Source organism: Cricetulus griseus, chromosome 6 (assembly GCF_003668045.3).
Source record: "Cricetulus griseus strain 17A/GY chromosome 6, alternate assembly CriGri-PICRH-1.0, whole genome shotgun sequence".
Taxonomy (NCBI): domain Eukaryota; kingdom Metazoa; phylum Chordata; class Mammalia; order Rodentia; family Cricetidae; genus Cricetulus; species Cricetulus griseus.
In genome coordinates, this window is record NC_048599.1 from 53374410 (window position 1) to 53398601 (window position 24192).

The following is a 24192-nucleotide window of genomic DNA, read 5'->3' on the forward strand; positions in this document are numbered from 1 at the left end:
TCCTATATTATATTGGCCAAAATGAAATCCACTAATCCAGGGCACTAAAGTTGATAATAAGGGAGAAAGGCTCTTGATAAGTTTTTAACAAATTCTCTGGAGTCACAGTTGGCCATAACTTATCCTGTCAATCTTCCCTATTCAGTAACTCCCTCCACCCCCTACTGGATAATTGTATTTAGTAATATTGTTTGAGTTACTGTCATCTAAGCAGAGAAAGGAAAGAGAATATGACCAACTTTCATAGCATTTAGGATATTGCTAAGTTTAAAAAGATGTTTGACTGTTTCTCAGGATGCAATACAGTAAATTTGTCCACTGTATCATTGCAGAGTTGACTGCCACCGGCCACAACTTCCTCACACCCATTTCTTGGCAGATACTGGAAGTGTAAATAGTGGTCTTTGATTGTGACAGTTCTCCCAGGGATCAGGCTGTCTAGGCTTTCTTCTTCCTGGCCTAATAAGAGACACCCTAGGTGGGGGGGAGTGGGGTCTCCACTGACATCCCAATTGCCGTTTTCTTGTCAGGATGGCCCAGTACATGATTTAACTTTCCTGTCTCATTTTCGTAGTCAGTGAAACAAAAGCAAGAGTTTCTTTGTTTTCTGCATTTGTGTGCTTGTGGCTCAAGGAAGAAACTGGGAAAATGCTTTGAAGACTATGTAAGTATTTAGTTGTGTAAACATGTATTGATAAAGATTTAACTGAGGCACAGAGAGAGCACAGAGACAGAGTGAGAGGAGAGACACAAAGAGAACACAGAGACAGAGTGAGAGGAGAGACACGCAGAGAGAGTACAGAGACAGAGAGGAGAGACACAGAGAGAGGACAGAGAAAGAGTGAGAGGAAAGACACAGAGAGCATAGAGACAGAGAGAGGAGAGAGACACAGAGAGAGCACAGAGACAGAGTGAGATGAGAGAGAAAGAGAGAAATGAGAATACACACAGAGGTAGGCTAGTGTGGAGGATTTAGATGTATATTTTTTATTATAATTTCAATGCTTTGTCTCCATTTGGAGAATTGGTAAATAATTACTGTTGACTTTTTAGCATCTACTTTGAAAACTTCCCAAGAAAACCTCTAGTCACTTGTTAGTCCTCCACATGGTCCTTGAACAATAGGGAAAACTCTCAACTCTGTTAAAGTCACAGAAAGCTTAGCTTAATTCCTCAGGTATCTGTAGTGTCATCACAATTATCCAAACATTTCATCTAAATTTCATGTGTGGCCATTTAAGGCCATTATGCCTGGTCCCTTCTCATCGGCTTCCGTAGACTAGTGAATGTTCTGGTATATGATCCTTCCCACCCTTTTTATTTAGACAGTTATCAACCCAGATACTTCATTTTATTTCTGAGCCAGTTCAGTTCTTCTTGACTCAAAGGCCATCTCTTAAAAATATTTATCACTTTTAGTTGGCCTCCTAAGAAGTCAGGAATACACTTCATCTATCCATTTAAATTCCGATTACTTTTTCTGATAGTTATGAATCAAGGAGAAGAACTATTTCTTGTTCAAGCTATTCTGTCACTTTCCTATTACTGTAGGTATCTTCTTGGCACTTAAAATAGCCCAAGGTGAGCACTTCCCTTGGGTGAGCACTTCCCTTGGGTGAGCACTTCCCTTGGGTGAGCACTTCCCTTGGATGAAGCAACTCTTACCACGAAGACTTCACAACAGATGCACAGGCCACTGTTCTTCGTGAAGGCATGGGTTATATCCAAGAGAGCAGGTCTTGCCATGGGTCCTCCTGTTAAGACAATGCACTGGGGTCTGAAAATAAAGAAGACATGAGAATTGGCCAGTGCAAGAAGCATGTGAGCCCAGAACCCCTCAGAGGAAATAAAAGAAAGTTAAGAAAAACAAGAAATTTTGGAAAAATGGAATACTCATTTCTTACTCATTTCTTGGATTTTCTGTCAGAACTCTTGAGTTATCTTGACTCTACATCTTGCCATCTTAATATGTTTCATTTCATTAATCATAGAAAAAAGAATGAAATAGGGGAAGGGTAGTCTTGGGCTTCCCTTGTCTTTTATTTGGGGGTACTACATCACCCCAAACCTCCACAAGCCTGTCTTTCTCTCATCAGTGTTTTCATTTATCTTCCTTGCCAGCCTATGTCGTGAGGCATCATTATAACATATAACCAATGAAAATCTAAAATTACTATTGCTCCTAAGGGAATTCATTAAATCATAGAGCCTGAGATTGAATGCAGATAAGACCAATGATTAAGATGCCTGGGGATCTGGCGAATATCCCTCTGAAGTCACAGCCTTCAGGTCTTTCTGTCTCCAGGCATGGAAAATGGCACAGCAGTAGGAGGAGTGGTGCCTCTGGGTGGGCAGAGCTCAAAACAAAAAGAAAAATATGTTCATTTCTGTTCTTGGTAACAGTATGAATTGTATCCCAGAAAGCAGGCCTTCTGCTGTTGTCAGAAGTGGTAACTTTGCTATTCATATTGGAAATGTGCTCACAAAGCTAGTTGCAGTGACCCCGATGTAGCTGGGTCCTCTAAAGGAAAGTCACTTGGAATGTGGAACATCAGGGGACCCCAAAAGCCAACTTTACCTGAAATTTTTCACATGGTCTTCCACCGTAGTTAATTCCAGAGCATTGTCTAAAGCGCTCACATAGGAAAGAGCCTGAGTGGAGGAGCCCCAGTTCACATCTGTGGAAAAAGGTGGAAATTGGTACCTCCCAAAATTGACCTTTTCTCTGTATGCCTTGAATAATTTTTAATAAGCCATTCTCTCCTGCAGTTTTTCTCTCCTATGTAAGCAGTGGTGAGAGCCCAGGTTAGAGGAAATACAACATAGTGTTTCCTGGAAAGAGCCTTGGACCCTCCCATGAGCACCCATTTAAATCCTTAGGAATGAGCCTTCCTTCCAGCCAGGGTCACAAGGTCAATCCCAGAAAGCTTGCTTAGTAAGAAAGCCTGTTTGCTGATGGCCACACAGGCAGAGTTTTCAAGGTCTTCACAAGTTCTTAAATTGGAAACAAAAGAGGGATTTCTGTGTGCAGAGGCAGCACACAGTCATCTCTCTATTTTGAGTGACAGAGCTGGCCAGCTTGGGAATTCTTGCTTGTGGGGGTCATGAGGAGAGTTTTCGGCTCTTTAGCAAGTGTCCTCAGTCCGATCTGCCAGAAACCAATCTTCAAAGGAGGGAGCTCAGTGCTCTCCCTGCTTCAAAAGCAGTGAGTTTAAATATTAAATGGACTCTGTAAGTTTTATGATGGGAAGTCCCAGAGATGAACTGATAGTTCCTCCCCAGACAACAGTCTTCCAGTTCTTGCTGTGGAGGTTAGGGACAAGTGAGGGTTTTATGTAAGGACTGAACAAAGTGATACACAGTGTTGATTATGTACCAGACAAGCAAACCTCAGGACATTCGTTCTTTTATTATATTATATTATATTATATTATATTATATTATATTATATTATTATTGGTGGGGACTTGCATGCCACAGCACCTGCATCGGGGGTCAGAGGACAAGTTTTGTGAGTGGGTTTTCTCCTTCCATTGTAGGCTTAAAAGCTCCTTCCTCAGGCTTATGTGGCAAAAACATTTCTCCTGCTGGCCTGATATTCATTCATTTAGGGCCAAAACTTCAACTAGTCAATTTCATATTCATATGTAAAAGAATGAACCTCAATTCACACCATACACCAAAATTAGGACAGTAGATAATAGACCTTAATCAATTATCAAAGTGTCAAAAGTTCTAAATGCTTGTGGCCTTAGGTTGAGGAAAGATGTTTGAGACCTCTCTCTCTCTCTCTCTCTCTCTCTCTCTCTCTCTTTCTCTCTCTCTCTCTCACACACACACACACTTACACATACACACACACACACACACACACACACACACACACACACACAAATCACAAAAGTTAAAAGATAGAAAAGAAAGATCAATTAGTTTTTATAAAAAAAATAAGAACTTTTATTGATAAAACTACATTTTCAGGGAAATGAAAAGAAAAGCCACAGGCCTGGAGAACATAGTTAGAAAGCCCATACTACAAGAGGAACCAGAATACACAAGGAAGCCTCACAATTGAGTTAGAAAACAAAAAGAAGACAAAAGATTTAAATAGCTGCTAAATAGGATATATAAATGGTATAGATTTTCAGTGTCATTAGTCACTAGGAAAATGCAAATTGAGTTGACAGTGGCTAGGATTATACCTCTATTACAAGGACTTTAAAAGGCAACTGACAATGCTGACAAGGGTGTGAAGTGACTAGGACACCTTTTAGAATTGCTGTTTGGAATGGAAAATAACACTGCTATTCTGGCAGACAGTCTGGCAATAAAGTTACATACACCATGTATGAAGTCTCACTCCTAGGCATGTACTCAACAAAAATGAAAACTCAGATCCACTTAGATTATATGTATATATTATATGTATATACAATATATATGATATTGATATATACAATTATATATAATAATAATTATATATATCCAAAATTGAAAATTACCCAGATGTCCATCAACTGTCAATTAGTAACAAAGACTTGTTGTGGTATGTTCATATACAGAACACCACTCCTCAATATCAAAGGACAAATTGCTTATACATGTTCCAGTATGGACAAATCTAAAAGTTCATGCTAATTCAAAGACATCCATAAAGACTATGTGCCATGATTCTATTTAGATAATATTCTGGAAAGGACAAAGCTATAGGTTCAGAAGTTAGAAAATTGGTTGCTAGGAGCTAAGTTCTGAAGGAAGAGCCTGAATACACAGGTGTCAAAGGGGACTCCTGGAGAAATCCTACACTTTTATTGTGACAGTGACAGGGCTTTATAAGTTTGTCAAAATTTACAGCTATACATCAGAAGGTGGTGAAACTTTCCCAGCTGTAAATTGTACCCATTGTTAATAATGTATAAGTCGATAACAAAAACAACAACAAAATTCCTCTAGAGTAGTTGTTCCCATCTCTGCCTGGCTGACAGAGTAAGGTAAGGGATGCCATGGTGGCCCTGGGCCTCTCCATGCTGAATTCTGGTCCCCGGATGTTTCTAACTGTGTTCACCTTTCTCTTGGGTTCTGAAATTAATAGATGAAGCTCAGGCCATGGGACCCACAATGTCCCGATTCTTTCTTACAACAATGACCTTGCTTTGTGGTGGGTTGACTATCCCTCTAGAATGCCTCTTGCCTCATCGTGGTCTTCAAGAATTCTTTTTCTGTTAAGGCCTTGAGACTTCCCAAATGTTCCACACCATTGCATGCATCTACAATTCACTCCCATTCTTCTCCCTTGATTCTGATTCTCTGGCTCTGGCACTACCCACCTCCATGTAGCTTGATCTTGTTTTAGAACTTCATTCATTCACTCAACAAATATTGACTAAATTCATGTAGAGTAGTTGGCTCTGGGAATACAAACTACGGACCAAGAAAGAATTTTGAACAACACCGAAGTTGCTCATGCCTCCCTTTTCCCATCAATCTGTTTATAGTGTGCTTGTGATAATATACTATATTATAGTTAATTGCTTGGCTCTGAGTCTGAGAAGCCCTTGAGGACTTCTATCTCATTAGAAGAAGGAGATAGACGGGGAGGCTTGTGAGGTTTGGGGTCACACGCCTCTGGTCAGCTCTGTTACACCCTGACTTGTGTTTTGGCAAGTGAGCAACTCTTTGAAATTTCTTCTCCTCTAAAATGAGTCTCACACCACCAAATGTGCAGCTTCACTGTGCAGATTAAATGAGCCATGTATAGTGCTCCGTGCTGTTAATTACCATTGTCCTTACATTATGCAGCATTGTGATAAGCTGTCTTGCGCACACGGAAGCTACATGCTATAATTCAATGGATGGGTAGAGAGAGCCATGGAAGCCCATCCTAGGTGGCCTCTTTTCTCTCACCTGGCTTCTTATAAGTCACATAGATGTAGAGGGATAACTCGATGACATAGGTGATGACAGCTGCCCACCAGTTGATGACAAACATGACTGCACAGCACAAAATAGCTCCAAAAAGAGATACCCACATGTTATAAATCCCATACGCTGGCCTCCATCCTGGAAGGAAAAATAACATAGGAAAATTTTGCTGCTATACCACTCTGTATTATAGGAGTGCAGATAACCTGTCTTTTTCTTGCATAAAAATGTAGTTTTCAGGTCCATTTTCTAACTCTTAACTATTTTTCCATGATGTTAGATCCTTGGTCTACAAAGATACTGTTTGTACCAAAGACAATGCTGTAAAATTTGGGGAATATAAAGCATTCTGAAAGTAGATGGTCGTGTACCAGACCCCTCCATGCTTCCTACATGTCCTCCTTGTCCTCCCAGACTACCAGACCTCAAGCATCTAAAATCAGCACCATCAGAATGGAAAGGAAGAAGGGAGGGTGGAAAAGGTGGTGTCCGGGCAACAGGTGGGATGGAAGAACTTCCTGTCTGTGCAAGGGCCAGTTACTAAAGTGGATTTTTGCTCCATTTGCAGAGCAGTGGAGACTGCCCGAATTAGATTCATCCTAAGGGGACAGAGTTTTCTCCTTCAAAAGCAATAATCTTAGAGAGGGGGAGGAATGTTTCTATACGTGGTCCTTAAACTCATCACATTAATACGCATAACATCGTATTTTACAACGTATCTGTCACAGTTACAATACACACAGGTTTCTATGTTCCATTAGTTTTCCAAAGTGAAAGAGACCAGGAAACAAGTCGGTCAGGATGGGAAAAACTGAGTTGGAGGATGCATTGGGTCAATGGGTGAATACCGCTTTAAATCTGGAGTCATTGGAATCCCGTGGAAAGCTGTCTAGAGGAGCAATTTCCTCTATGGCCACAAGAGGGAAACAGCACTCCAAGAACGCCATTAGAAAAGCCCGACTTGCTTAGTTTTTCTCCCTTTTGAGAGATAGCTGATGGAGGTAAGGTGGATGGGGAGGGGGTGGGGTGGGTTTGGAGAGTCACCTTTGGGGTTTGTGTATCTACATGAGTCTTCCTATACATGTGTTTTTTTTTTCTATTTTTCTTCCCCCTTCTCTTTCCCATTATTCCTTTCCATTCTTCTGATAATTATTGTAACTGGGTTGTTTTGGGTTTGTTTTTGTGTTTTGATTCTTTCTAACATAGCAAAACATGGCATGGAATTACAGATTCATGTTAAAAGACAAACCACACTAAACTAAAAATCTTCACTTATTTTCTATAACCCAGTAGTCCTGCGTGGATACAGGCCCCATGGCCTCCCTTTCTATAACTAGTAGCCTTGTGTGGACACAGGCTCCTGGCCTCCTTAGCAAACCTGCTGCCAATAAGGCTGGAGATGGTGGCAAACCATAAATGAGTATTTATTTCGTATCTTGGATGAAAGTCCTCATGTTGAAAAACTTTCTGAGAGTCATAGGACCTCATCAGATGACTTTCTGGAAGTGACAGAAGGGATTTTGGGGCAGTAGAAGCAAAGAAGACCTGAAGGGTGATGAGGTAGAGAAAGGCTCTTGGGTGTGAAATTTTAAACCATTTAAGACCGCAGCCCGATTGTGCACCGATGTCCCTGGCATGAACACTACAGTAGACCTGCATTGCCTGCACTCAGCAGGTAATTATGGGAACTGCTCATCCTTCTCTTCTGCACCATGGGCAGGAAACAAATTGATAGTGAGGAAGTCTCAAATATATACATTTATTCCACTTCTGTGGTCACTTTTACCCTAGAAATAAATAGTGGTGTTTTTCTACTGCTGAAATAAATGTGGTTTCTCTTGCAATGAATAATTTATTGCCACAGGAGAAAATTGACTTTACGGTTGGTCAAAAAGGCCATTGCTCATATGATTCTTTTTCTATTTCGGAAGTCATCCCCCCAACTCACCAAAATAAAGTGGATTATGCTGCCTACTAAGATATAAGAAACATAAAAACACAGATTGAACACTTTTCACAGACTTAGTTCATTTTATCGAGACAAACTAACTGCTTGGACTTATGTTTTTATTTTGGCTTACCTGGAGATTTGGCGTATGAGGCATGGAAACAGGAGAAATTAATAAGTGCATATGAGGCCAGGAAGAAGTTGGAGATGATGGGTGCGATGACATTCAGCTCCGCTGCAAGAGAAACAGAGCAGTGCATGAAAGATCTGAGCAGTGACAGTGGGGAAGAAACAGCTGTGCAGGCCTAGGAGCTCAACTTCTTCTGCAAATTGAACACATAGCTAAAATCTGTAAGAAGTTGGAAACATAGCCAAAATCAAAGTTTAAGAAATTTCATTGGGGCTATATACATACTTTCAGCCAATGTTTCCATGAAGTGAGACTCAAGAAAACCTGCCAATCACAAAATAGACCATCCAGACCTCTGTCTACACCAGGGCTAAGTGCATAATGAACTCCTCTATAGGAATTTTGAAGGCACCAAATCCTGTATTGCTTGTGTGCTGTGTGTAAACAGTCAAGAGGCTCTGTAGGATGGAAATACATGCGGTTTTAAAGGAGATAATGTAAAGTATATGTTACATTAGATCAATGATTTTAAAGGAGATAATTTAATGTATACAGTTTTTAAAAATTGGTTGTGTGATCATTTAAATGCAGAAGGGGGCTAATAAGATGGCTCAGCAGGTAAAGGTGTGTGCTGCCAATCCTGACTCCCTGAATTAGATCTCAGGGACCTGCATTGAAGGAGAGAACCTTCCACAAGTTGTCTCTTGACTGATTTGCAAGCTCAGGCATGTGCACATATGTGCATACACACACACACACACACACACACACACACACACACACACACACGTAATAAAACATTTAAACGCAACAGAGGACAAGAATTGGAAGTCTTATAACATTATATTGCATTACTAGAATATTTCTCTATATAAACCATTTTATTTAATTTCTTAAATGTCTATCAAATTGAAGGAGTTATATGTAGCCCCCCCCAACTTCATAGACATTGTATAAGGACACATAAATTATAGTTGTTTCCAGTGTTTCACATTCAAAGAAGATCCCTTAGCTTTGGTCTTAAGAGAGAGCAAGGGTTGTGAAGCTGGCAAATATGCCTTTTTGAGGCCATGTGATCGCTTCTAGTTTGCTTGGGAAAGAAAACTCAAGTTATAGTCCAGGTAAATGGTTCTCAAAAAAAAAAAAAGTCTAGGAGTGATTTGAGGAGCATGTAATATGCATATTCCAAATCCTCAGTGATTCTAATTCAGCAGCCTTGGCTTTGGGTCTGTGAAACATGGACTTCCCAGTGATTCTGAGCAGATGGCCAAGGAGCTGCATTTAAAGAAATGCAGCTGGTATAGACAATTCAGCTTGCCAGTTTAGAACTATCAGCTTAGTGCGTAGAGATGGCGTGGGAGGGTGGAGGTGTTTCCAATCTCCCATGGTTAGGAAGTATTGCATTGGTCTTCTAACATTCAGGTTCAAAGTCTGCAGACCACCTCCCTCCCTCAAATGCCCCCTTGTAAGGATTCCTTGCTTCCTTCTTAGACAAACATTTCCAGACAGAGTCTTAATATAAACCAGCTAATTTCTCAAGCTAAAGCAAAAGCCTGAGTAATAAGAAGGCTCTTTGGCTTTCAATAGTACAAGAAAACTACACACCGATGAGAATGAATGCCATGGCTATCACAAAAGTGAGAAAGTATCCTCTCAGGGGCTCGTTGTTTTTCCCATAGCCCTTTGCGAAGAACTGCAGTCCTTTGAAGATGTTGTCCTTGCACAGAGCCTAATGGGAGAAAAGAGAAGACATTTTTCATTTATATCTATGCACAGTCATTTTCTCTAGGTGATTCAGAAAAGAAGATTTGGGAAAGATTAAGCGTTCACAATATGAGGCGCAAGTTAACACTGCGGCTCATCAGTCTTTATATTATCAGAATCGATCTTCACTATGTGGCAGACACAGCGCTTGAGCCAGATGCAAGCATTAACGGTTGCAGAAAATGATGGAAAGTGATTGCTTGTGGGGACCACTATTTCAGATAGTTTCGCATGCAGTGAAGACAGTGCACGCTTCCACGGCTGTATTACCTGGAATACTTTGGGCGCACTGACTAGGGAGGCCAGGGCTGAAGAGAGCGTTGCCGAAAAGATCCCCGCGGTGATGAGGGGGCCGAACCCTGACACCATGCTCATGACCTTGAGAACAGAAAGGGGTTTGATAAAGCAGCTCATCCAACAGACAGTTTGAAAGTTACTTATTCTTCAGCACAATTTCTTCCTTCTCCACTTCCTGTGATTTGCAATCTTATAAACTAATGTTCCCTATACCCCCTCCCCTGCTTCACTCTTGAACTTGTAAGACTTCTCTTTTCAAGATGGAATGATCTCTCTTTTTTTTATTTACTTACCAAGCACTAGATACCCACCACAAAATACTTAGAGAACACTGGAAAAACTAAGGAAGAGAATGCCTCCAGGGACTTTCATAGCATCTCCATCTCCCTGTGCTCTCAGTAGCTCTGGTGGGAGAGGCTCTGCTCCACAGCAGGTGGTGTTGAACAGGTATGAGGACGGCTTGCCTTCCTTCAGTCTTTTTAAGGCATTGGTTTTTCTTCTGCCAAAGAGTTTCCAAACCTTTGCTTTTCTTGTGCTCTTTAAACATAACTTTATTTTTTTGAGATAATTGGGATACTCATGGTTTGCCTCAGAATAATAGTGAAAATGATATCAGTACCAATCTGATCCCCGGGAACAGATTTTATGTGTTTATGAGGAGCCTATCGGCTTAAGCCATAATTTGGAATAATGAATTCAGCAGAGTTGATGTCTCTGGGTTGTTACAATTGGATGGATGCAGACTTTTCAGTCCACTGGCTTCTTACTCTCTTTACTGACCATGTAGGACAGTTAGGATGCCTTAAGTCCTGTACTTTCCTATGCTGCTCGGCTCTCAATTCCATCCCAGTTTCTCATTCATAATTTCTCCTTGCCCTGTCTCTTGGCCTGTACACAAAATGCATTCCAAGTGCTAGTTAGCCTCTTCTTTCCAGCACACAGTCTCACAGAGTTGACTCAAAGCTATGGAAACAACATGGTGCTCCCTCCTGGTGACACAACCCACACCATCTACTGTCTCCTTACCATAGTGCCCGAAAAGCATGGGAATTGCTACACACAACACCTGCGTGGCTTCTTTCGCTCCCACGCCACCTGCTCCTCACTTAATTCAAATCAATCCATATGTAATCAATTGTAGATCCAGAAGCCTTACTGTACTTGATATTCTGAAAATGCAGACAATAGCAACAAACCTTTTTCCCTCTCTCTCTCTCTCTCTCTCTCTCTCTCTCTCTCTCTCTCTCTGAAAGTTCATACCTGAAAATTGTTCATCAGCCCATACTGACATGGTTCATGTTGACATCTTGAGAAGTCATAGCCCAGCCCACAGGCTGCAGACCCGTTGCAGCTCATCCCAGAAATGATGGTGTCATTTATGCTTCCAGTGGCATCTCTGACCACACATGCAGCTGAGGAGACAATGTTTGTCTGTCATTTTTTTTTCTCCTTGCTCCTTTTCAGTGCTAGGGACAGAGCCAAGGGCCTTGTGCTTGTGAAGCAAACACTGCAGCACTGAGCTAAATCCCTGACCCCCCACATCATCTCATCATCTTGACATCCCTTTGTCAGAGTCCTGCTCTCTGAGGGTTTTGTTCTAAAACATGCTTAGTTGGCACTGAGTCTGAACACATATTTTCAGAGCCTGTGCAGACTGTCAATTCTTCTTGAGACACGGTCCCTGGAGCTCCCAGCCTCTGAGTCCTCTGAACACCCTGTCACTCACACTGCCTTGGGTGGTCCTCACTCCTGAGGCTATCTTGTAAGAGGCTTGGGCACTGAGATACTGTCTTATTTTCTGATCTCCTAATGCGTGTGGTGCTTTGGCATAGCATGTACACAGCTCATGTCTAGTGCACATCTACTGACCACATGAGTTTTAATAATTCTCATTACCTGAGAGGCAATCAAGGGAAGGCACTAAGGAATCGAATAACCAAGATAATGTGGCCTTGTTTTCAACTAATCCTTTGCAAACATTTTAGAAACAGAGTAATAATTCTACTTTAGACGTAATTCTTAAAACTTCTTAAAGAGATTACAATGAAATAATAACATTTCCCTCTTCTCTGCCCTCCCTCCAAACCCTCTCACATACCCACCCATCTTGCTCTTTCAAATTCATGGCCTCTTTTTTGTTTAATTCGAGAGTGTGTGTTTCAAAACACATGAATACAGTGTGCTTAGTCTGTATATTCTTTGCCTGTATGTTTTCAGAGCTGGCCATATAGCATTGGGTTACCAATTGCTGTGCTCTTCCCTGGGGAAGACTGTTTCTTCTGCTCTCAGCATTCCTTGGTTCCCTATAGTTCTTCGTATATTGTTGAGGCTTTGTGTGTTTTCCTACCCGCCCTCCCAATTCACAATAGTGTGTCTCTTGGCATCCTCCTTGTTCAGGTCATGTATATGTAATTTTAATTGCTTTAATAACAAAGATAGCACCTCCCAGTAAGATGGTTGCATAGTTTCTGCCTATGTGAGAACTGCTGAAAAAAAAGATAGGATAAAAAACATTAGACTTCATCCCAAACAGCAATATAGGCAGGGCTTTGGCAATCCCTGGAGGAAGGAAAGGAAAAGAGCTGAGGGGAGATGCACTGTTACACAGAGTAGCAAGCTTAGCAGAACTTCACCTGCACAGTTCCTGGGATGGGCAATGGGATTCAGAAGCCATTTCCAAAAGATAAGCTGGGTGAGGGTCAGGCAGCTCCACCCCCAGCACAAGCCAAAGCCCTCATGAGCTTAAATCCTGTTGTAGTATTTGGGGACACAGTGATTTCTCCAGCTGATGAGGCAGCATCGGTGAGAGAGATCCTGCTTTGCTGATGGCATTCAGAGCAGTGGGGATTGGAAGGCATCTTGAAAATCTTGCCTTGGGCCTGTTACAACCCACCCTATGGTGAGGGATGGTTCAGGGAGGCAGTTGTGGAGAGCAGAGAGCTGGATATTGAGGACTGAAGAGTACAGGTGGCCACCAAGCCTGGAGTTTGATGCCTCGGAGCCTGAAGCTTACAGGCAGATGAAATTCGAAGATAACTATGGCTCCCTGCTTTAGAACCCAATAACTCAGAAGTTCCAGGGGTGCACCCTTCAGCAGGTGAAGCCTTGACAGTGCCATGTCAGGTCCTCCACGTGCACCCATCTCAGTTTGGTGGCTGCTCCCACACCCCCACATCCTTCTGCTAGAACAGTACATCAGGTTTATGATCTGGGGGTCTCAGAAAGTGAGAGAAACTGTCCATCTTACAGAGGGGCACTGAGTGGCCAGTAGAGGTCCCTGGTGCCCTAAGAAGAACAGCGGCTGTGCAGTGAACTCTGGGAGGCATCCTGCACTTGTCCCAGACAGGGTAGGCAACAGTGTAAGCCAAAGGAGAGAAGGGAGCCCAAATTCAACCGGCTCCCCTTCCCCAGTGCTTGTAACTAGCAGTTTCAATTCAGAAGACCCAGGTAGGAGCCATTTTAACATCGTTTTCCCCTACTGTGATTCCTCCCTCACATCCTTCGTATTTAGCAGTATCTTCACTGTATTATATCTTTTGAAACGTCTTAATATTTATATTTATTTTTCTTCATACATTCATCTTATCTTATGCATTTTTATCCCCACTTTGGGCAACATTTTTTTTTTCATCGTTGTTTCTTTTCTGGCTTTTCCCCACACCACACCTCTCTACATTTTATTATATTTTGGATTTGCTTCATTGACTTTTTTCTTTCCTCTTTCTTTCTTTCTTTCTTTCTTTCTTTCTTTCTTTCTCTCTTTCTTTTTTGTTTTTTCGAGACAGCGTTTCTCTGTGTAGCTTTGGAGCCTATCCTGGCACTCTCGCTGGAGACCAGGCTGGCCTCAAACTCACAGACATCTGCCTGCCTCAGCCTACCGAGTGCTGGGATTAAAGGCATGCGCCACCAATGCCGGGCATCTTTTCTTTTCTATTAAAAAAAGGTTTATATTTTCAATTGTGTGTTTGTGTGTGTCTATGTGAGTATGTGTGCATACGATCAAGGTTGCTCACAAGGTCACAGGCCTTGGATCTCCTGGATCTGGAGTTACAGGTTGTGTGGGCCGCCCGATGTGGGTGCTGGGAACCAGGCTTGGATCCTCTGCCAGAGCAATATGTGCTCTTAACACCTGTCTAGCCACCTCTGCAGCCCAGACTATTTTCTCTTAATACTCTTATGTTTTTCAGTTTTATCCTCTTTATTATATTTATTTAATTTTGGTTTTGAACTTTTAAAAAATAATTTATTCTTATTTTACATACATTGGCATTTTGCTAGCATGTATGTCTGTGTGAGGGTGTCAGATCTTGGAGTTACAGACAGTTGTTAGCTACCAATGCCATGACTCTTCCAAGAGATGGTAACTCCAGGAGTGCTAAACCCAAAGATACAGAGAAGTGCAAAATTCAGTGTGATGATTTCAGTTTTTTGGTAAAAATGATCAATAACCTAAAAGAAGATACAAACTATCAGATGAATTTGGTCCAGGCCATAGAGAGAAGCATCAGGAGATAGGGAAAAAAGTCATCAAAATGAAGGAGATCAGCAATACAGGCGAAAAAGTCGGCAGCACAGACAACTCAGCAAAGAAACAAAGATTTTTGAAAAGAAAAGCAAAAACCAAAGCATTAAAAAGCAAAAAAACTCACTGAATCAAATAAAAGGCCCAGCAGACCGGTCACCAAGAAACCTGACAAACAGAAGGAAGAATGTGAGAGGTGGAAGATGGGGTCTATGGAGCATGGTGTTCAGATATCAGCACAGGAAACGTCAGTAGCAAACAAGTGTGACCACATCTAAGGACTCTGAGACACTAACGCTCATATCCACAGCACAGAAGAAAGAGGCCAACACTAAAGACACCAAGAATCTACCGAATTATACCAGAAACCCTCCAAATTTAAAGACACGGATATTCAAACACCAGAAGCATTTAGAATTCCAAATAGACACGATGAGAGAAGAATCTCTGTGATGTCATAATGTTGAAAATACAGGGCAAAGAAAATCATCTTCAAAGCTGTAAGGGGGAAATGGCAAATCACCTACAAAGACAGAAACAACAAAATAGCACCAGGCATCTCACAGCTCACCCTTAAGGCCAAGAAAGCTTAGGATGAGATATCCCAAGAACCCAAAGCAAATAACTGTTGACCAGCAAAGTTATCTTTTAGAATCGATGGAGAAATAAAGGCTCCTAGGGCAGACACTTACTATGGCAGTGATATGTGTCAAACCCACACCTCAGAGGATGCTTAAAAGGTTGTCATATGCAGAAAGGAAGGGGAAATGATGTACTTAGAGTATAATGTCATAAATAAAATGAATTTAGGAAAAGAAAACAAAGGTCAGCATATGCTGGTAGGGATGTGTGGAAAGATGAACTCTTAGTTGGTGGCAATGTAAACTTGTGTAACCCCCATGGGAACCAGTATGAATAGTCCCTGAGAAACTGACAATAGGTTTAATCTAAGACCCAGACATGCTCTTGGCTACATCCACAAAAAGTTCTAAGTAGACATATCACAGAGCTATGTGTACTTCCATGCTTATTGCTCCCCTGCTCACAATAGTCAGGACATGGAAGTAGCTTAAATGTCTGTCAACATATAAATGGGTGGAGGGTATGTGTGATGTCTACACAATGGAATTTTATGCTGCCAGAAAGAAAAGTGAAATTATGACAGTGGCAGGAAAATGGACACATCTGAAAATCATTATGTTAACTGCAACAAACCAGCCTCAGAAAGACAAATACTGCATGTTTCCTTTCAGATGTAGAAACTAGGTTTAAAATTATACATACATGTGAGTGAGTATGTGTTTGTAGGTCATATGACTAGCGTGGATATTATGCGAGAAGATGAAGTGGTATTAGGAGAGGTGAGAAACAGACAGGATAACGGGACACAGGAAATAGGAAAGCAGATGCAGGAAGTGACATGGGGAAGAAAGAGGCAAAGAGAGGGCTTGGGGAAGAGCATATGCCCGTATACGCATATGAGACCGAACAACTCAGAACCAAGTGTTCTGACAAATACTTCTGTGGATGTCGTAATGGTGTGCACCCCTCTGTATGTTAACTGAACAAAAGAAGTAAATAAGGCAGTTCTTTGGGATAAATACTAGTAATTTCCTAACTAGCCATTAGTATTAACGATGAGACCATCTTACTTCTTTCTGTTTCATTATTTTCACACATTTGAATACTTCCATCATTTTATATTATAAACCTTGTATGATGACCATCTTTGTGCATTAACATTTTCTTCTAAATTTCAAAATGTTTCTACAGGGTTGAGTCTCAGAAACAGAATTGAGAGCATTTTGAATGCCTTTGTTTTTAGACGTATTTATGTGGTCTTTTATGTGTATGTATGCTTTGCCTGCATGTGTTTGTGGGCTCTATGTATGTGCCTGGTCCCTGCAGGTCAGATGAGGACACTAGAGTCCCTGGAACTGGAGATACTGATGGTTGTGAGTCACCATGTGGGTGCTGGCAACTGAACCTGGGTCCTTCTCAAGAGCAAAGAGTATTCTCAAGAAGAAAAACGAAAGTACGTTATTTGTCAGAAAATGGATGGAATGGAAATCATCATACTAAGCAAAATAAGCCAAAGTCAGAAAGGTAAATACTGCAAGTTTTCCCTCATATGTAGAATTTAGATTTAAATCTGGATCTCTATATATGTGCATATCTACGTGTGTGTGTGTATCTACATATAAACATGTACATATATACAATGTGGAAGTATAAGGGGGACCAATTAGGGAGAGGGCCGATACTAAAGGGAGGGGAAGGGTGTATAAGAAAGTGCTATGGAGGACCAAGGATGAGAAAATACAATGACGTGTTGGAAGGTATTCGATTATACTGTGAACCCCAAGTTTGCATTTGTATTAATTAAATAAAATTAACCTTGGGACAGGAGGCTACATGAACAACTAGTTGACAGAAAGTAATCATAGAGTACTAGGGGGCATCGTGGAGAGACAGAGAGACACAGGAAGTAGTAGAGTGGGGTTTGGAGTGGCGCAGCTTTTTCTGGTTTGGAGAAGCTAATGCAGGGGTCTTCCATGGAAGCCAGCAAGGAGAGATGGTTAGCTAGTTGCTACTCAGCCTCTCTGAGCTCACAGGTTTTCACCCCAGCCTTTATCTCGAGTCTTATTCATAATTAGAATGATAGAGATTTAGTTAAAGCTACCTTTAGTGGCAGCGACAGGGCCAGTGCCTGTGGGAGCAGAATTCTCCTTAGGTTGTGGCCTGAGAGGCCAGGCCGCTGCTAGATAAGCAGGCTGGTGACTGCAGAGTCGCAATCGCTGGCTGTGTAAGGCACAGCCACTGTGCCAAAGTTAAAACAACAATGATGCATTGAGTTTTTCTGACTCATAATCTCTGCCATTGTGTATTTGATTGTTATTGAAATACATTAAAATATACATGAGGTTTTAAAAATGCATAAATAATAGGTTCTTTGCAAACCAAATGCCAACTAATAATAAGATGTTACTTTTGCTTTTCCACTCCACCCTGGGTGCCTCTTATTCGTTACTACTACCTTTAAGGCAGCTCCCAGGGGAGACCTGCCCCTTTCTAAATGGAGATGAAGGAGGAGTAGAAGGGAAATGAGGTAGATGGGAGGGGGACTGGGAGGAGAAGAGGGAGGGGAAACTGTGGTTGATATGTAAAATAAATGAAAAAAATGTTACTTAAATAATAAAAAAAAAAGACAGCTCTAAAGGTTGCTCATTGGTATGAGGATATGAGTCTTACTTATGGTCATGGGTTCTAACCTGAGGTAAGCCTTTCCATTAGCAGCTGGGGACATGGTTCAGTCAGTAAAGTGCTCATTGCACATGCAAGAGGACCTTCATTTTAACATCCAGAACCTATGTAAAACCAGGCATGGTAGTATGTGTCACCCTGCTCCTACTGTGTTTCTTAAACATGCACCTGCTGACCTAAAACCACATTTGGAAGATGTAACCCCAGATGGCTTCAGTGTCACTCTAAAGTCGTTGATGTCCTAATGCACTGAATCAGAAAATGGCTTCCTGTGTAACAGCACAGACTGCCACAGGGCACTGAACAACCTTACTAGGTTTCTCACACAAGAAGCAGCAAGATAGGCAACAGTTGGCTGGAGAGATTAACCTGGCTCAGAGGTTAAGAGCACCAACTGCTCTTCCAGAGGTCCTGAGTTCAATTCCCAGCAACCACATGGTGGCTCACAACCATCCCTTATGAGATCTGGTGCCCTCTTCACGTGTGCAGATATACATGGAAGCAGAATGTTGTATACATAATAAATAAGTTAAAAAAAAACATAGGCAACAGTCTTAACTTTTTGCTTTTTTTTTTCCCCTTCAGAAATCAATTTAAGACATATTGACTTTTCCAATTTTTTTCTTATAGCAAGCAGAGGGCTATAGGAGTTTACCCTTTGGTCAAATGGCCACCAGGCTTCCATAGTTGTCCAACCCTGGCTTGAATTCCTCACTGTGCACTGAAGAGGGTTTCTTCTCTTTGTGTTGGAAAACACATTCCTTTCTTGCCATAAGCTTGTGGTGGCTCTAAGAGGAGTGGCCGCAGGCATCGGGTAGAGCCAAAGCCTGCTTTGTGGCATCTGGAAAGGTAGATACGCCATGCTGGGCTCACCCAGAAACATGGGGCTGGCTTCTACACTGCTAACAGCTGGGCTCGGCTGATTTCCTGGCAGCTGGTGTCAATGACACTTCCAAGTTAGACATGAGATATTGTTGTGAATTCCTCATATTTTGTAAGTTTCTTTGCCAGGTTTGGGTTTCGTTTGATTTTTTTTTTCCGACTTTACTCTGCTCTTGTTCTCACCTCAGAGGGCTCAAGAGCTGAGTGCTAGAAGTGGCAGCTTTCCCAGCAGTGAGATCATCAAGGGTAGCAAGGCGGGGCCTTCTTTAGGCCAGGGCATAACAACAATTTGATAGGCTCTTTTAAAACACTGATCCTAAGATGTCTGCATTGCATTTTAATTGCATCAAAGGCCCCCAAAGATACAAACCATTAAGTACCAAGAAAGGAAGTAAAGTTGCTGCTTTAAGAACAAAACAAAACTTTCTACTCATGTTCCATGAAAAGCCATTAGTGCAAAGAACCACTGGACTCCCTGAAATTCTGACATCAGGGATGTTTTACTCACCTACACAAATAGCGACACCTATGTAGGCAACTGTGGTGATGAAAATGGCCAGCATGGTCCCTCTGGGGATGGCATCCTGGGGATCCTGTGAAAAATTGAGCAGAGGAGAAAACAGAACTGAATAATTAACAGAGTACTAGTAGTTATTTCTGTATTTGCAAAATGTTAATCTATGCTTCCTAAGGCAAGCTCTAAAGAAAGTATCTAGCAAATGGAGAAGTGAACAGTCCTCTGGACAGAGTATTTAGAGTGAATAATGGAATATGAAACTTGGTACTGCATATAAACTCACAGAGCTTACACCAGTCTATAGCAGATGGGATCCTAGAGCTGAAAGGAAAAGTAGACACATGCTTGTATCCCTAACCCAGAAGCCATTTCCAATTGATAAGCACTTGTAAATGAGAAATTAGCTTTCTCCAAGGGAGTCTCACTGGGTAAACAAACCACTGTGAAGGAACAGACAATTAACTCAATGGCATCTTTGGATGTTCCTTGTCTCATGATAAGTCAGGCTTTTTTTTTTTTTTTTTTTTTTTGCCTTACATGTCCTTTGTGCATATAGATATTTCCAGTTTTGTGTTTTTATGGGATTCTTATGTGTGAACATGTGTATCTCCATGCCTATATGTGTTTCTTGTGTTTTCTCTTTGTTTTTTTCCCCTTTGTTTGGTTATTTTGCCCTATATTTGTTTTTTTTTTATTTTATTGTATTATAGGTCATTTTTTTTATTATTTCTTAGATATCTGTTTTCTAAGGAGATACAGGAAGGGGGTGGGTCTAGACGGGAAGATGGGGAGGTTTTGAAAGGAGTAGGGGGAAGGGAAACTGTAATCAGAATATATTGCATAAAAATCTATTTTCAATTAAAAAAGGAAAAGAGAAAAGTGATTCTATTATGTATTTATTTATTTCTTATATACAGTGTTCTGCCTGCATGTCTGCCTTTGGGCCAGAAGAGGGCATCAGATCTCATTATAGATGGTTATGAGCCACCACATGATTGCTGGGAATTGAACTCAGGACCTCTGGAAGAGCAGACAGTACTCTTAACCTCTGAACCATTTCTCCAGCCCTAAGTGGTTCTATTTTTAATAAGCAAATCCAACCATTAAAAAAAAAACCAAACAAACAAAGCCTCAGTGCTGAACTGAAGAGAACACTCCCGTCTAAAGAGAGATGTTATAGAAGTGGAGCAGACCTCTCTCTTTCTCTCCATGTGAATTGCATGTAGAAGCATCAGACACAAACTTATCTGGCATGTTGACAATATCTGGTCATATGCATGTTTTATTCTGAGCTTAGGCTTGTCTTTAATTAAAACCAACAGACAAAGAAAAACAAGACAGAACAAAAACACCATTCTGGCTGAGCAAAAAGGATCATATGCCAAATTCTCCAGTCTCTCTACATTCTTCATTTCCTTGAGAAAGCTCAGTAAAGAGGTAAGGTCAACCCTATACCAGAAAACAAGCTTTTCTCTTGCTTATAAATGTATGTGCATACATTGCATTGAGTCCACATATTTAATTCACCAGTTATATCTGGTTTTGGAAGGGACTGTTAAATTGTATCAAACTGACTTCCAAGCAGCTTATTGGATTATATTTAATTCAATTTAAGAAATTATTAAACAAATATTTTGATGCATGATTTTCTTATACAGGCAGCTAGCTATCTGGCATTTAGAAAGAGACAATGAATACTGAACAGAGAAATGTACAATTCCAGTAGGCAGTGGTTTCCCAGCTGGAGGATACAAGTCCCATCAATACATATAAACTATCAGTACAGGCAAATGAAGCTTGAGCATTTTTTTCCCTAAACTTAAATATGATGGTCAAGTCCATTGAAAACACTTGGCAAATGCAGACCCTATCCAATCACTAGAAACCATGCCTTAACCAAGCAAACCTGCTCCTGATGGGTGCATTGTAACCAGCTCTATGCAGCCACTAATCCATATATGCTCCAATTCTTCCAGGAACATCTGTATGTCAGGGTTTTGATGGGATATGTGTACCCAGCCTCTTCCTTCCATTCCATTATCTCCAGAGCAAATGTGCAGGTGTATGCAATACAACAGTTCCTTCGAGGGAGACAAGGCAGTGTGGCTGAAATGGGCCCTACTTATTCAAATTTGCTTTTGTTTTATTGCTTAAGAATTTATTGGGAGCTGGGAGGTAGCTCAGTAGAGTGCTGCAAAATTGTGAGGGTCTGAGTTCAATTCCTAGAATCCATGTTTAAAGAAACAAGACAAAACAAGTGTGGGCACACTTCAAATCCCAGTACTGGGAAGGTGAGACAGATGGGTGTCTGGAGTTCACTGGCCAGCCAGTCTAGACCAGTTGATGACCCCCAGATTCCAGGGAGAGACTATTGCCCAAACAAAACAAACTGTGTGTGGTCAGGAATGGCCTGATATTGACCTCTGGGCTTTGAAAGCACACACGAATATGTATACCTCCCAACATGTGAAACACACCCCCACAATTTCATGGGATCTGGGTGATGTAACCGACTTAACTGGAGCATAATTGGATAGGAAGTGGAAGGTGAAAGACAGCCTTGTGACATAGACATGAAGACAACTTTCCCTTGCAGCTGCCTACTATAACCCCTGAAACTGTTGAGTCCATGTTACAAGGGGGCCAACTGGACTCTAAGGCACTACTGGGTAACGTATGATGCCAGTGTATTGATGTATGTATGATCTTGTACCACAAGATCAGGCCAAAATGGGATTGTTTAGTCTTGCAACTGACAGAGGGAGCTTGGGAATCTGACACATTCTTAGTTTTCACCCTCCTTCAGAATTAATCCCAAACCATTGACATGTAAAACAAGCTTGTTTCTAATTTAAATTTAAAAAATTAATTCAAAACCAAAAAAAAAAAAAAGAATTTATCCCAAATCTAAGGTACTTCTCCTTTCCATCATTAAAAGTGCCCTCAAGCCAGGACAGGATACCAGTAATCAATTAGGTTTCTGCTTCTTAGGGGTTAACAATCACACCCTAATTTTGCATCTCAAAGTGTTTCTCAAATTTTCTCCTAGATCCTGATTTTCAGGACAGCTCCGGTTATGCTATTGCTATCGTACACAGAATGCTTAGGATGGGACTCTGTGCATCCGTTATGCTGTTCCTGGTCACTCTTCCCTACAGTGTGAGGAGCCATCTTGAGAAGGATTCTGAGTCTGGAAATGGTTACTCATCTGCTTCTCTCTATATCGTATAAACAGTATCTCCTAAACTGAATTGGCTTGATTATTATTATTATTATTATTATTATTATTATTATTATTATTATTATTATTTTATTATTATGACTATTATTTTGTTTTCGCCCTCAGAGAAAAAATAAATTCTAGTGATACAGAGGTTTCCTTGCCATCTTTCAGAATATTTCACCTCTGGGAGCTAACATGTTTGGCTACTCTGACTTTAAACTATGCTCTGATGTCTCAGATAATTTCACTTTTCACTTTCCTTTTTCCTGGGTCTATGGACTGTTGGTTTCTCCATTCACTAAACAGTTTCCCTGTCTCTGTCCTTATCTCCCTCTTTCTCCCCCTCCCTCCTTCCTTTTCTACATTAATACTCTGAGCGCCCCTGCTCCGCTGCCTGCTTCCTTAGATGCCTTGCCCCCCTCTTGCATCTACCTGGGTAAGTTCACCCATGCAGTAGCTCCCGGTCCCGTCTTTCTTCCTACAGCTCCAGACTCTCTCTGCTCCCCAACACTTGTGTTGTGATGTCATTAGCTATTTCTGAGCCTCCTCTTCCTCATCTACTATGCCAAGAAATTGACTCAATGAGGTGAACCCAGTGTTAAAGAATAGAATTGAATAGAACATAATGGAACTGAAACGTCAGAAAGCATTGCTTGCATTTGATTGTGACTTATGATCCTTTCTTACTGTGGCTTATAGTAAGAAAATTCTCTCCATCTCTTCTAACCCTAACAAAAGCAGAGATTTAACCCCTGTCTCGAGCATGGCCTTCATTCAGGCATTAAGTAAGATGAATTGACTAAGCACCTTGTTTTTTTAAGAAATCTAAAGACAGCATAATATTTTCCAATTTAAAAGCCTGTCTGTAGCTTCTGGGAGCTTAAATCAGTGAGCACTGATACTTTTGCGGTTAGTGAGAAAACAGGAGTTCATAATTTAATTTCACTAAGTGAAGAGAGGAGCATAACAAATCTAAATCCTTAATTCGCTCATTCAGTCAATATCTATTAAGACCATGCTGTCTCCGAAGATGCACAATGAGTAAGGCCAAAAGCCAAGTCCCTGCTTCCAGAGTTTGATGCTCCACAGTGAGCATTTGCAACCACTTCCTCTCCTGTGAAGTTTCTGAGGCTCTCCAGCCTCGCCAGGCTTTCCCCAGTTAACATATAAGAGATTCCCTGCTAACCTCAGTGTCTCATGCCAGACTCTGCTTGCTTCCTCGGCCCAGACTTGCCTTGTTCTTCCCCAACAGTCAACTTCTAGCCTTTGCTTCCCAAGTTCCTCCTTGAGGAAACTGACCCTCATCAATCCAACAACTATTTGTGAAGTACTTTTATTTCATGACCCCATTGACCCATGCATGTTTTTCATTTAATACCTGTCTCCTGATGACTCTTGCAAATCCTTACCTTCTGACATTGATTATAAATATGTTGCGGTAAGATTTGCATCTTCTTTTTATGTCTGTGAGGTAAAACCCTTGTCCTTCTTATGAAAGAGACTCTTACTGTCCTCTAACCCTTCTTGTACTGTTGGAATGTCTCAGACTTTATTGGGGTACATGGTTGTCCTACTTCAGAACCTGTTTCAGAGTCCCCTGAAGCTAAGTAAGGACATAAGTCAAAATACAGACCAATGCAATGTCAGCAGAAGTGATTTGTGGAGGTTGTCCTTTGCTGCCCTAGTCCCCTTCGTAGGAGGTAGAGTGTGAATCAGAAAGTGG

General features: G+C 41.2%; 1 protein-coding gene and 1 long non-coding RNA gene across 4 annotated transcripts in view; one reads left to right on the forward strand and one right to left on the reverse strand.

Annotated features, from left to right (window-relative positions):
• Nucleotides 1-24192, reverse strand: part of Slc12a1 (solute carrier family 12 member 1) — a 77632-nt gene that overhangs the window by 32322 nt on the left and 21118 nt on the right. For all 3 annotated transcript variants that reach the window (XM_035446509.1, XM_035446508.1, XM_035446510.1), the window contains exons 9-16: nucleotides 19238-19322; nucleotides 11322-11473; nucleotides 10035-10142; nucleotides 9606-9729; nucleotides 8004-8105; nucleotides 5905-6060; nucleotides 2579-2678; nucleotides 1666-1777 (exon numbers count right to left, since the gene is read on the reverse strand). In XM_035446509.1, the coding sequence (XP_035302400.1) occupies nucleotides 1666-1777; nucleotides 2579-2678; nucleotides 5905-6060; nucleotides 8004-8105; nucleotides 9606-9729; nucleotides 10035-10142; nucleotides 11322-11473; nucleotides 19238-19322 (939 nt within the window). The remainder of the gene's footprint in view (nucleotides 1-1665; nucleotides 1778-2578; nucleotides 2679-5904; nucleotides 6061-8003; nucleotides 8106-9605; nucleotides 9730-10034; nucleotides 10143-11321; nucleotides 11474-19237; nucleotides 19323-24192) is intronic.
• LOC107978276 lies at nucleotides 16500-22469 on the forward strand. The gene is made up of 3 exons (XR_003486551.2): nucleotides 16500-16689; nucleotides 20569-20683; nucleotides 22296-22469. It is a non-coding gene; the product is annotated as an uncharacterized LOC107978276 (long non-coding RNA).